This window comes from Syngnathoides biaculeatus, chromosome 19, assembly GCF_019802595.1.
Source record: "Syngnathoides biaculeatus isolate LvHL_M chromosome 19, ASM1980259v1, whole genome shotgun sequence".
NCBI lineage: Eukaryota > Metazoa > Chordata > Actinopteri > Syngnathiformes > Syngnathidae > Syngnathoides > Syngnathoides biaculeatus.
In genome coordinates, this window is record NC_084658.1 from 9818121 (window position 1) to 9831465 (window position 13345).

At 40.9% G+C, this 13345-nt stretch overlaps 2 protein-coding genes across 3 annotated transcripts in view; one reads left to right on the plus strand and one right to left on the minus strand.

Annotated features, from left to right (window-relative positions):
* The window catches only part of prkdc (protein kinase, DNA-activated, catalytic subunit), a 39292-nt gene extending 27575 nt beyond the window's left edge, over positions 1-11717 (minus strand). For both annotated transcript variants that reach the window (XM_061805189.1, XM_061805188.1), the window contains exons 1-29: positions 11440-11717; positions 11176-11252; positions 10995-11099; positions 10782-10856; positions 10516-10624; positions 10314-10426; positions 10009-10108; positions 9830-9885; positions 8494-8524; positions 8261-8418; positions 8027-8173; positions 7748-7912; positions 7444-7612; positions 6339-6388; positions 6134-6256; positions 5661-5810; positions 5451-5560; positions 4578-4737; positions 4378-4464; positions 4143-4262; positions 3831-3990; positions 3632-3741; positions 2927-3014; positions 2638-2801; positions 2391-2543; positions 1860-1967; positions 1453-1679; positions 1253-1347; positions 740-842 (exon numbers count right to left, since the gene is read on the minus strand). In XM_061805189.1, coding sequence (XP_061661173.1) covers positions 740-842; positions 1253-1347; positions 1453-1679; positions 1860-1967; positions 2391-2543; positions 2638-2801; positions 2927-3014; positions 3632-3741; positions 3831-3990; positions 4143-4262; positions 4378-4464; positions 4578-4737; positions 5451-5560; positions 5661-5810; positions 6134-6256; positions 6339-6388; positions 7444-7612; positions 7748-7912; positions 8027-8173; positions 8261-8418; positions 8494-8524; positions 9830-9885; positions 10009-10108; positions 10314-10426; positions 10516-10624; positions 10782-10856; positions 10995-11099; positions 11176-11252; positions 11440-11602 — 3476 coding nt within the window. In that variant the 5' untranslated portion in view covers positions 11603-11717. The remainder of the gene's footprint in view (positions 1-739; positions 843-1252; positions 1348-1452; positions 1680-1859; positions 1968-2390; positions 2544-2637; positions 2802-2926; positions 3015-3631; positions 3742-3830; positions 3991-4142; positions 4263-4377; positions 4465-4577; positions 4738-5450; positions 5561-5660; positions 5811-6133; positions 6257-6338; positions 6389-7443; positions 7613-7747; positions 7913-8026; positions 8174-8260; positions 8419-8493; positions 8525-9829; positions 9886-10008; positions 10109-10313; positions 10427-10515; positions 10625-10781; positions 10857-10994; positions 11100-11175; positions 11253-11439) is intronic.
* A 1229-nt stretch (positions 11718-12946) lies between these two features.
* svila (supervillin a) overlaps positions 12947-13345 on the plus strand; it is a 65867-nt gene continuing 65468 nt past the window's right edge. The window contains exon 1 of the mRNA XM_061805152.1: positions 12947-13033. The gene's annotated coding sequence lies outside the window, so the exon portion shown is untranslated. The remainder of the gene's footprint in view (positions 13034-13345) is intronic.

Genomic DNA, 13345 nt, shown 5'->3' on the forward strand with positions numbered 1-13345 from the left:
AAAAAGAGAAAATCTCATCCAGTTTCACCACATTTTCTTCATTATTATTATTCACATACTCCAACATTCATTAAAGCAACAGCATTTTATTTATTTATTTATTTTTTTGCCATTATTATTGAGAGTAAACATAAGCAGCATGTCTAACTCGTCTTTCCTCTATGTTGCCCAGACTGTGTGGGTGGACAGTGTTTGTAATTATGAGTATACCCCTTTAAGAGCCGGAGGTGGGCAGTGTTGGCTGAATAAAGAAGTAGAGTGTGTGGCATGGTGTGGCCGAGCAGCAGCTTGTTAGAGACCGCGTGCTGCTGTGGTAAAAAAAAAAAATAAAAAAAATAAGGTCAAGCTGTGGTTCGCTGCGCTGGATCGTTTTCATGTGCACTGAATGTGCGCAATTGCACAGGTGCGCAGCTTAGAGGGAACATAGGCCCAAACCCTGCATAAAACACTCGTTTCGGATACTTGCATCCATGGGAAAGGGGCCAAAGGTGACATTTTAGCTAGGGAACTTGAGTACCAAAGGGGGCACGACCGGCCACCGTCCGCTTGTCATTAAGAGATACTTGAAGGGAGCCCCATTTTCCTGCATCCCGATTAGGGAAAACAGGGTCCAAATATTTTTCCCAGAAGGTACGTGAATTAGATTTACAACAAACTAATTTAAAATAGTTTTAACATTTGAAACAGTTGTCATGTGCCATATCTTGTATAATCACATTCTTGTCAGTTGACTACTAACCTCGGGATGCGTCTCTTAGCGCTTTCCTGATTGAGAGTGGGGGCCTTGTACTTGATAATCCGTTTCAGATGATCAATGGCACTGCTACACTGCTGGACTGTTCCTGTGGATGTAAGATGTGGATGTCAAGACGAATAAAAGAAAATGCTAATAGTACGGAATTGATTTTGATTATGACACTGTTTAAACCTCAGTGGAGGCATGTGCTTTGAGTGCTCCAAAATATCCTTTAAGAAATTTCTTTTTCCATATAGGCCTACTGCATGTGCAAACAATCAAAATTAATTATCTCTACCAGGTACTGAATAAATACCAGGATTATGTGCAACACAATACTGACATCTTCATGCATAAAACCATAATACCATAGTTTTTAATATTATCCATAGTTAATGGATAAACTTGGATCCTCCTTGTCTAACCATCTTAAAATGGGACCTGGTGGGGGATTGCGTATTTTGATCGGAATGAAGATGGGAATATACGTGGTTTGTTAAAGTGAAGGGGAGTCACCCATTGATTGCTCATCTGCGTGTGCAAGAGCCAGGCTCTCGACAAAAATAACAAGCACTTCGAAGATGAACTGCTCCACCAAGGAATTTTCCTCCCTGGAAGAGAAAAGATGGTAGCACTGAAACATGAGCCCATCAAACCAAAATCATCTCTGAGTCTGTCATGAGATTATTTAAATGGGATTATTAAAAGTGTCACACCTGAATTGCCTGTAAATACTATTGAAAGCTAAAGCTGCCCCCAGCCTTTTGAAGCCGTTGGGGTGTAGTGCCAGGCTGTAGATTCGCTTAAAGAGCGACTTCATGTTTGTGGGGCTCTTCTCCTGCTGCTTGGGGCTGGTTTGTTTGATTGACCATTTGACGAACTCTTCGATGCAGCGGCCACTGAAGTCTCTGAGAGTGCTGTCCTTCGGGTCGACAACACCATCCTACGACAATCAAATGAAATTGTAGCAGCGAAAAAAAAAAAAAGTGACATTTTGTAAAACAGCAGCAAGGAATGGCAAAAAAAAAAAAGTCTGATGGCTATTTCGAAATTTTACAGAATCTTTACGCAGGATTGGAAATGATTAATATCATTACACGCTTTACTGAATGTGAGCACTTACCAGAATAGTTTCAAGAACAGCTACAGTATCTTGGCTCTCAAACTTCTTGTTGTTAGTGAACCAGTGGATCAGTTGCATAACCAGTGGCTCAAAGAGCTGCCTGGTCACCTGGAAAAAATATAAATTTGGGAATATTTTCTGCATTATCACACACTTACCGTCAGTGTTTTTGACTTTAAATTGTGAACTCAAGCAGACACTTTTTTTTTTTTTCAATTGTTGTTGCATCAGATGGTTTTAAGTAAGTCCACGAGGTTCTGACATAAGCTAGCTGAGATTCATACCATCAAATATCCATTTTTTGCTGGATTACTTTTTATTGCAGTGTCAATAGAGGGCTTTGGGAATTAGACACAGTAACTTCAGTCTTGGTTTCCCACCATCACACCCTTAAATTGTCACATTTAATTATTTGAATGACTGATCAACTACAAAAGCCCTGCTGTCGGTCTGTCTGCTGATGCTGTGCGCCGTCTTACAGCGGCTTTCTACCTAATGTTTCATCCTTTTATTATAATTAGTGATACACACCTGATCGACATCACAGGCCAGACGCAGCAGCACGGGAAAAAGCCTCTTGTGCAGCTTGTACATTGGTGGTAAACGGTTCTCCCCCTCTACCATCTGAGCACTCTTCCCCACCATGTAGAGGACTAAGCTGTGGAGCAGCTCACAAGCTGCAACCTACATCATAGATCCGTCAAAGGAGAATGCGGTTTTGGTGCTTTTATTGTCGCTTGGATGAACTGAAAGCAAAATATGACGGTAAAGCACACACTTTGGTTTGTCTGTCACTTGTGGAAAGAGCAAGTTCACTGATCCGAGGCAGGAAAGGGTCCAGATAGATGACGGGCTTCATATCAGTGAATGGTACTGCAAAGCTGAGCCTCTTCTCCGTATCCCAGGCGACAAACTTCTTCATCATCTCCTCTGAAGAGACCACTTGTTGCGGAACAGAGATCCATGACAAATTTATAAAATGGCCAACATTGTTATAAAAATGGCAAACCATATCTTATCTGAGATGAAAAGGCAAGAAACAGTCGGGCAGCTGTCTGAATCCATACCAGTTATAACGTTTCTGTTGAGCTTCCCGCCCAAATGGCCGAGTAACTTCACCACCCGGAGCCTCACCATGGAAAGAGGAGTATCCTCCTGCATTCACACATCAAGTACAGTTCATAATTAACCACAAAGCTACTCAAGGGTTGTCTTGGAATACTTAACATGCACAGCATGTGCCATAGAAATGGTAATAGTGTACATTTTTCCCATTTCAGCTTATGCTTGAACTTGTTTTGAAAATAAAAATTAAAAAATAGAAATAAAAATTGATCCACAAACGTACACAAATGCTCAAAAGTTGAGATCTCTTAGCAATATTCTTTTTCAAGACAAAAACGAACTGGTTCAGTGAAGATAATTAGAAATAAAGACTTGACTTTGTGACATATTAAAACAGTGCTTTTCCAGAAAACAACCAAAAAAAAAAAAAAAAGTTTCCAAGTCACCCCTAAAAATGTAAACTTAATGGTAAAAACACTGATTAAATTGTTAGGATTATTGGGCTTTCTGACAGCATTTTCAGATTAACCTAAAATGCACTATAAACTTCATTAGGCCTTCTCTAAACTTTTGAATGCACAATCCCAACTATTCAATGTTACAGTGCTTTTGCCCAATGGGCTTTTCTCTAACGAGTCCAATTTACCAGAGGTCTTTCTACGTGAAATATGAAAAAAATCAGTGGGTGCTAAAGGCCTTTATATTACCATCGCAAACTGGTTGGACTTCTTCAGGAGCCTTGTCATCACTCGGCTGTATCCGATGTCCCTTCTTGAGGACAAAGATGACATCACCTCCCATACGCTATCCTCTTTGTCTAAGGAGACAAACAGATGGTTCTCCTCTCTACCTACAACAGGGTAATCGATTTTAAAAGCTTGATTTGTTGTCATTTCAAAGGCTTACTGTCACTGGCGTTGGTTTTAAGGTATCCATCCAGAAGAGGGAGGATGAGCTTGTAACAAGGCTGCATAGTCTCCTGAGGGATATTGCTGGACCAGCTCTCCAGGGCATCTAGAGCTGCATTAGCCAAAGGGACATGGCTAAGACCCAACTTTAGAGCCACCTGCATGATAAAAAAAAATTAAGGTATGGCGTTTATCTTCTTGTATTCAGATAACATTCGCTTTTTGCAACAATTAGCTGTTAGATGCTGCTTACTGACCCAGTACTTGCGAAGCATGTCGCTAAGGCTACAAATAAAAAGATGGAACCCACCTCTAGAGGAGGACAGTACACCTTGATGTCCACTGCAACGATGTTGTGGTGCAGCGAGAGGACAAATGTCAAGCAGGACGCCAGAAGCTCATCTTTGTACTGCTTCATTCTCACACAGACCTGGTCAGATCGACACCACATTTCACTCACAGGCTTAAGGGAAAAGCTTAGCAATCATTAGATATACAACTCTGATTAAACATCACACAACTTTATTCATTGAAAGACCTTCTACCTCTTTTCCAAACTTTGAGAGGAGTGCAAAACAAGCAGTTTTCACTGTGTCGATCTGAGATGAAGATGAGCTTTTAAAGCCAACTCCCTGAGAAATGAAAAAAAACCCACATTTGTATATGTATCATTAGTGAGCTCTTACCAACTTCAACTTCCACACGTCAAAACAAAATGTCAAAAAAGACAACATAAAAACGTTACCTGGTAATATTTAATTTTCTTGGCAATTTTCATGGTGACAGAGAGCAACCTGTAAAAACCGCTGACAAGCGGGTTTCGAATGGACTGGAGGATAAGTTTGTGGCTGAAGGGGTACATCCAAGTCTCGAAATACTCGACATGTTTATGAAGCAAGAGCTCACTGCAGAAGCAAACACAAGAGAGAGGTCTCAGTTGTTTCAACAAAGAGAGGCTAAAAATAAGCACCATCTGATGCACTTAATATACTTTCTGAATTACTTTGTATAGATGTAGTATGTATACAATTACAGTTCCATTCATCAATCGATGAAATCTGCTTGAATGTCCATTAATAGGTTGAATGGTATTCAGTTAAGTGTCGTAAATAGTGCAGAAATCATTCACATGTGCATCCTGACTTAGTAGGATGAGAGTCAAAATTAAAGCTGACAAAAAAATATGCTTCAAGAACATAACAAGGTGAATGCACTGTGAAACTGCTGTGAGGATACAAATACTGGGAGTCGTCGGGTTAAGAGGGTCTCGACCTAGGACTTTGACTTTACAACGGCCGTCCCCCGCCCGCCATTTTGTCTGGCTCATCCTGTCAGTGTTTCTGGACATTTTTCGCCCTCCTTTTTAGACATTATGGCCCCAAAGAAGAAAGCAGTGTCTTTTAGAAACGCTTCTGCGGCCAAAAGAAAATCCACTACCATGGAAACCAAGTTTAAGAAAGTATTTTCATGTAAATTCTGACTTTAATGGTGGAATCCGACTTAAGACGAAATTCCAATTAAGTCACTACTGTAGGAACGGATCTCAGTTGTAGACCGAGGACTCCCTGTATTGTATTCACTATGTGCTGCGTGGAACTCTGTGTTGCAGCTACGTTACCTGGAAAAATCGACTAAATTAATAAAGGCAGTGAAGTCTTTCATCTTGTTGGGAAAAAGATGAGCAGCGGGGTCGGAAGAAGGCGCAACATGAGACATATCACCCGGACCCTGACAAGGAAAAGTAGACAAGTGTCAAGTAGATACACACAAAATCTTATTTGTTAAACAAAAAAAGCACTTACAGAGTCTATTAAAGGCAACCACTCACCTCTTCTCCTGAAGTGACTTTTTGCAATGACAAGTCTAATCTCTCTATGATTAGGAGAAGGGATTTGACTATCTCGTCGTAAAGAATGCGACTCAAGGACACGAGCGCCACATTCTGACTTTCAAAAGCTCCGTCCAGAAATCCCGAATCCTGTGGAAGCAGGCAAATGTGAGGGGAGAACATAAGGAAAATGTACTACAGGATTCTCTCTTACACCCACAGTGATGGGAGTATTAGGATCACATGGGGGGTGGGGTGGGTGTGGACTCTACATTATGAGACAGAAGTTGTAAAAGTCATGTCATCTTTTCACTGTGGTCCAAACACTGTACTCCTCCTTTGTATTTTTGTGCTTTTTCATTGAACAAGCAATGTAGATGGAAATTGGGGATAAAGTACTTTTGCATTGTCAGATTATGCACCCATGAACATTAAAGTAGCTGTTCAAGTAACACACTGTAATTGTATTCTACCTTCAACCGATCACAATCGAGCAGGTCTTTGTAGAGGGGGAGATAGTTCTTACTCGACGGAACCTTCCACTTTCCAATATGAGCTTCGGAAGAGCCAAATAAATCATTTTCAGAATGCTTGCCCTGAGAAAAATAAATGGATTTAACAAAACGAGAGGTGCAAGGATTCCACTTCATAAGCAGAGAACATTTCCAGCAAACTGACCTCTGGGACCATGATGGGTTTAGAACAAACACGAATCAGTCCTTGGTGCACTAAAAATGGGAGAAAATAAAACAAAGCATAAGGAATTTCCATTTTAAAAAATGACATATCCCTCAATTTGACACCTGGATAAAACAAGCAGCTTTATATCACTTGAAATGCAAATGTGAAGAAATGTTAAAACTACAAGTCTAAACTTAAAATCACACACTGGGACCCTGAGAAAATATTAATAATCAGAGAAGATTTGGATTTTGTTTCTTTTTTAATTTGTGTACTGTTGATAACCTCAGGCGACGTTCAGAACTGTGGAAACTACAGAGGAATAAAGATGATGAGACAATGAAGTTATGGAAAAGAGTGGTGGATGCTAGACTCAGGTCAGAAGTATATGCGAGCAACAGTATAGTTTCATGCCTAGAAAGAGTACTACAGATGGATTATTTGCCTTGAGGATGCTCGTGGGAAAAGTACAGAGAAGGTCAGAAGGAGCTACATTGCGTCTTTGTGGATCTAGAGAAAGCCTATGACAGAGTACCAAGAGAGGAACTGTGGTACTGCGTGGGCAAGTCCGGTGTGGCGGAGAAATATGTTAGAGTAGTACAGGACATGTATGAGGACAGCGGTGAGATGTGCCGTAGGGGTGTCAGAAGAATTTAAGGTGGAGGTGGGACTGCCTCAGGGATCCGCCTTGAGCCCCTTCCTGTTTGCGGTAGTAATGGATAGGCTGATAGATGAGGTTAGATTGGATTCCCCTTGGACCATGCTGTTTGTAGATGATATTGAGATCTGCAGTGAAAGCAGGGAGCAGGTGGAGGAACAATTCGAAAGATGGAGGCATGCACTGGAAAGGAAAGGAATGAAGATTAGCCGACGTAAAACAGAGTATATGTCCATGAAAGAGACGGGCGGTGGTGGAGATGACACTCTGTGACGACCCCTAATCGGGACAAGCCGAAAGGAAAAGAAGACGAAGACAACCTCAAAAATGCTTATGTGGATGCCGTCCTAAACCAAGGGCCCCCGTGCATTATCCTTGAGGTGAACTCACTTTTTTCCCCCTACATCATTGATTGCAGCACATTTTGCACTCATGTCAACTTACCCACAGACGTAATGAAACTCCACAGAGCAGGTCCTTTCGAGGCCATGGCCACCAGGACTTTAATGATGGCCCTGCAGCACGCCATCTGCATTTTCTCACTGTGCTGCGGGAAGCTGTCAATCTCCACCACAAGGAGACGTTCCAGTAGGGGAGTGTACACCTCTGGAACCTGAGATCAAAGACAACGTGGTAAAATAGCCGACATTTTCAGTGAGAAGCCGCTGGGGAATTTTAGTAATATTGTGGACTAAAAAAAAAAAAAAGAAATTTTTTAAATGATTTTTGAGGGCCAGAAGTTTGTGACCTTGTCCAGGTGAATTAGGACACTAGCGATAGAGTCCAGGAAGCTTGGCAGCTGGTAGAAGCTTTCGTCCTCCGCATCAGACTCTGTCAAGTACATCTGTTTACAGCGTTGGATCAGCTCCGTGTACATCAATTCCACATCTTGTGGGCAAACCTTCTTGCAAGGCTTGAAAAGAGAGAGAAAATGAAACTATATACGTGACATCAGTCACAGTATTCAAACTGACACTTGGAAATTAAAACTTTTACATTGTCTGTTATCCCAAAAAAACAAACTTACCGCTGCAAACAAGCCGTACCCTCGTATGGCAATGGATAGTTCTTTGTGGGTTGACTCCATGGTCTTTATGATGCCGCAAAACCTTTGCATGAAGAACTTCAACTTGGTTTTGTGCTCCTCAATATTTCCCGCCACCAGCATGGAAACCTAAAAATGCATTTAAAAAACATCATAAAATAGCTTTATTCAGAAATTTGGTGCAATGTGGAAAATCCTGCGCATGAAATCATTCACCTGCTTGAGGAAGGCTTCGAGTGCATAGTTACTCTTTTTTCTCATCTCGTTGTTGATGTGGCCACAGAGCTTGGACATGGCGTCAAAGACTTCTCTGTAGTGGGTCAAGAGGCAGCTGCTGAACTGGGACGCATGCCTAGAGAACAATCTGAGCCCAGCTGTTTCAAGAAACAGAGCAATTAATAATTACAAAAAAAGATTTAGTCACAACGCCGTGAAAAGCGTAACCTCACCAAACGTGACAGCATAACGACTCATTGCCATCTAGAACAACAAGAAAATTAGAGAATTTTCAGATTGACAGTTGGATTGAAGCAGTACAGCAATACAACAAATTATATGATGAGACAAATTAATATATCTTCTTCTTTTCCTTTCGGCTTGTCCCGATTCGAGGAAAATCCAGCAACACAATGAGGCGGCATTTTGGCTAAAAAAAATCAGGAAAAAAAATTGCTCATTTCTCACCTGTTCCCCCCCCCCCCCCCCTTCGGCTTGTCCCGTTAGGGGTCGCCACAGCATGTCACCTTTTTCCATCCAAGCCTATCTCGTGCATCTTCCTCACAAACACCCACAGTCTTCATGTCCTCCCTCACCACATCCATCAACCTTTTCTTTGGTCTACCTCTCGCTCTTTTGCCTGGCAGCTCCATCCTAAGCACACTTCTACCAATACACTCACTCTCGGCCCTCTGGACATGTCCAAACCATTGAAGTCTGCTCTCTCAAACCTTGTCTCCAAAACAACTTTGGCTGTCCCTCTAATGAGCTAATTTCTAATCCTATCCAACCTGCTCACTCTGAGTGAGAACCTCAAGATCTTCATTTCTGCTACCTTCAGTTTTGCTTCCTATTGTCTCTTCAGTGCCACCGTCTCTAATCCGTACATCATGGCCGGTGTCACCACTGTTTTATAGACTTTGCCCATCATCCTAGCGGAGACTCTCCTGTCACATAGAACACCAGACACCTTCCGCCAACTGTTCCACCCCGCTTGGACGCGTTTCTTCACTTTCTTACCCCACTCTCCATTGCTGTGTATTGTTGACCCCAAGTATTTGAAGTCATCCACCCTCGCTATCTCTTCTCCCTGGAGCTTCACTCTTCCTTCTCTGCCCCTCTCATTCACGCACATAAATTCTGCTTTACTTCAGCTTCTCTTCATTCCTCTCCTTTCCAGTCCATACCTCCATCTTTGTAATTGTTCCTCCGCCTGCTACCTGGTTTCACTGCTGATCACAATATCATCTGTCAGCCTATCCATTACTACCGCAAACAGGAAGGGGTTCAGGGCGGATCCCTGATGCAGTCCCACCTCCACCTTAAATTCTTGTGACACACCTATGGCACATCTCACCGACAAATTAATAGAGCAGGAATGTGCATATTTGAAACTGTTTCATTGCAAAACACCCAACTTCAAAGCAAAATTATTACCGGACTTGTGTTCATTTAAACATTTGATGGGACGCATTGGAGCCAGATTTTGCCCACCGCCGTTTGAAATGGTCGAAAAGTAGACCCAGAGTATTTTACATAAGCTGTTATTATAAAAGGTAAATACTTTACCTGTGGATTTATCGCCTTGAGAGAATATTGAAAGATTTCATTGGATGTAACTGGGTCTACAAGTCAAAGACACACAGTGGTCATTTATCCCACAGACAAAACTAATGAATAAGGAGACGCGACAGGAAGATACAAAATTTGCAAATCGCGTCACGAAAGCAACACGGCTCAGGGCTCACCTTCCTCCGTTGTTTTCGTGAAGTTAACCATGAGAGCAGTAAGTCCTCTCAAACATCCAGCGACTACAATCAGTTTGGGCTCCTTTGTTGTGGAAGTCATCTGCAAAAAATGACAGTAAACAGCAACTGTAAAAAAAAAAAAAATAATGAAAAAAAAAAAAAAAAATATATATATATATATATATATATATACTATAAATCCTTAAAGAGGCAGAGGTCTGTGCCCCACGATCGAGTTTCTGTTTATTTAAAAATATGGCAACAAAATAAAAGGTACAGTACAGTTGTCATTTAGGCCGCAATACCTGTTCTTTGAGCTCCCCCAGATAGGCTTTGTAGAGTTTTTCTGAGTAGTTGACCATCTCACTGGGGTGAACCTCTGCAACAACTCCCAGCAATTCATAAATAGTGCTGAGGACTGCAAAACAACAATAAAACAAAATCAGAAAAGAAATCATTTCAATGATAATATGATTGATAATGCGCCGCTCCGAGTCTCAAACATACCTGAATCTGGAAGTTTGCTTTTTTGACAAAGTTCGCTGTAGAATTTAGTGAATATGTCACCAATTCTCAGGTCCGCCGCCACAGTGGAAGCTTTTGTTGTCAACAGAACCTGTCGAGTACAATTCGTTAAGGCCACGAAAGGAATTATCCCAAAGTTATTTATCTTTTAGACTCTCACTAACACTGACAGAAGATACGCGGATTTGGAAAGTCATAACTCTGTTCAGACAAAAATTAAAAATAAATAATAAAAAAATAAAAACAACCTTAATAAGCAGTTCCAGTACCGCAGTCCTACTTTTGGCTAGTTTTTCCTTTGTATACACGATCATACACGTGTCCTGCAGGAAGGAAAAAATAAAAAATAAATAAAAATAAAACACATTTCACCAATGAGCATTTTAGACAAAATGGGTGAATTTGTAATCAACCTTACAAATTCATCTTTTTAATAATCTGGCGGTCTATAGAAAACTTACTCTTATGTCAACGGCGTACGTTGTCTCCCACCCTTTGACCCTCTGAGAAAGTTTGTCCAAAAACTTCTCCAAAAAACACAGCGTCTTAATTCTGGTATCCCTGAACTGGGGGGGAGGGAAACATTTCACGACATTATTTCACCACATGAGACATATTTCATAGCTGTATCATTATTCAAACCTCATCTTGTGGCAAAGACTTCTTGAGGAAGACGAGCAGCCCGTAGTCTTTGGAAAACAGCAAAGATGTCTGCAAGGCTTGGAGAGAGATTTAAATGGGAATGTGTTAATTTGGAGGTGTATTTTTTTTTTTTTTTATTATTATTGTTTCCCCCTGAGGCTGCTTCCACCACGACATAAGAAAACCTCCATTACGCCATTTTCGTTCAAAATCCAAACTACTACGTTGGCGGGGCTTTTATTGGACACATTCTGATTGCTTTACCAAGTTCGTTGTCGGTGGGTGTGAGCAAGCACGTCTGGCCCAGATCTCCCACCAGATCTTGACATCTCAAAGACGCACGACGGAGGTCCTCGTCTGCGAGTGACTCGTGAAGTTTCAAGAGGATCCCGTGAATCCCCCCAGTGCTGCTTTGCGGAAGAGACATAGCTGAGCTCGAGTAACACGTGCAAGCATTACAAGTGCCGCTTGGTCACTTCGCGGAGGTGAGCAGACATTCACGTGAAGTTGAAGCTACAGCAAACAAACAATGCACACCGCAATTCAATATCGTACCCGGAAGACTCCGGCACAGGAAACACACTCAAAGGGTTTCAAAATAAAACTCCACACTGGTCACGCAGCCAAAGTATACACATCGAGCGGTATGTCGCCATCTTGGTACTCCCAAAATCTGTGGAGGACATGGTTTACAGGTTGGATTATGGTTATTCTCAGAGTTTGGCATGTAGAATTAAAACTGGTGAGTGACTGTGAATTTTCAGTTCTGGTAACATGAAGGATTTTTAATTCGATTTGCTACGCCAAAAAAGGCAAAATGCAAAGGAAAAACATATTAAATCATGACTACCGAGAAACCTTGCATATTACCAAGGGCCCGATTTATGTGACGTTAACTTTTCCCAAAATACGCCGTGAAGCACTATCATCATAATATAGCAAAAAAAAAAAAAAACAAGTATTTTTGTCATAAAAAATTAAATTTTAAGTCAATCAGTTTGATATATTTTTGGAAATAAGGACTCTCAATGGGAAAATACATGGTAAAAGCATTGTTCATTTGGTGTCTCTGTGACGTCCTCTTTCAGAAAGAATATTTAGACTTGTTTCCTCACGTTTGAAAATCAAATTTAATTTGCAGAGTTCTGTATTATGAAATCCATCAAAAATTTCACAGAAAATGTGTTTTCTTGCTTATCTACTGATGGAGTTTGGGAAAATATTTACACCTCTTTTTTGCGAAAAACTGTCGGCCTATAAAGGTGAGTAACAAAACTTTGTTTAATTGAATTAAACTCATCAGAAAATAAAAAAAAATCTTTACAAACTTTAACAGTGATGAAGAAAGTCTTTTCTAAATTACCTGTGGAATGTTTTCTCACAGCCACAAAATTGGCGATTAACGCAGTTAATCACGGTCGGCATTGTTGTTTTGGGAGTATCAAGATGGCGGCTTCAGTTTTGGTGGCCAATGAACCATCCAGTCCCCCCCCCCATCAGTGTGCCGGAACAATGTCCACCCATTGCGACATTGTAGTGGAATTGTCGACTTGACCAAAATATTTTATTCAACGCAAATACATTTTCGGGAGTTTTATACTTAGAACAACGTTTTTTTGGACAAGTCAACATGAAACGTTTCATAACAAAAGAAAATAAAATGTGCTTTTGATTTTTCCAATTTAAAATGTACCTCGGCGCAATAATTGTTGGGAAACATGCGATTCACACAGTAAACTGGATATTAATTCCACATGTCTGCTGGTTGCAGCCAAGTCACGCACTCATTTTTGCGTCGCGTGAGCTGCACTGAAGTCTTGTGAACCATGACGGTTTCAATGGATCTTAATAATCAAAGGTAAAATGAAATTATTTTAACACGACATAATCTAACAATTTGGATTTTATTATTTAATAAAAAGCGGGTTGTGAGCAATTATTTTTAGTGTTGGTGCTTTTAGGTAATTACAACATACGGTGGCTTTAAGAGGTGGATTAAATCAGGTTAAATCCCCATACATCAGGTACCAAATGCACACGTCATCTCCAAATCTGGTTGTAGTCCTTTACGTTCCTCCATGTCACTGATTTTACTGCTCCGTTTACATTTTTTTTTTTGCATGTTGTGTTAAAAGTAAAAAGTCGGTGAATTACTCAAGCACAGATACTG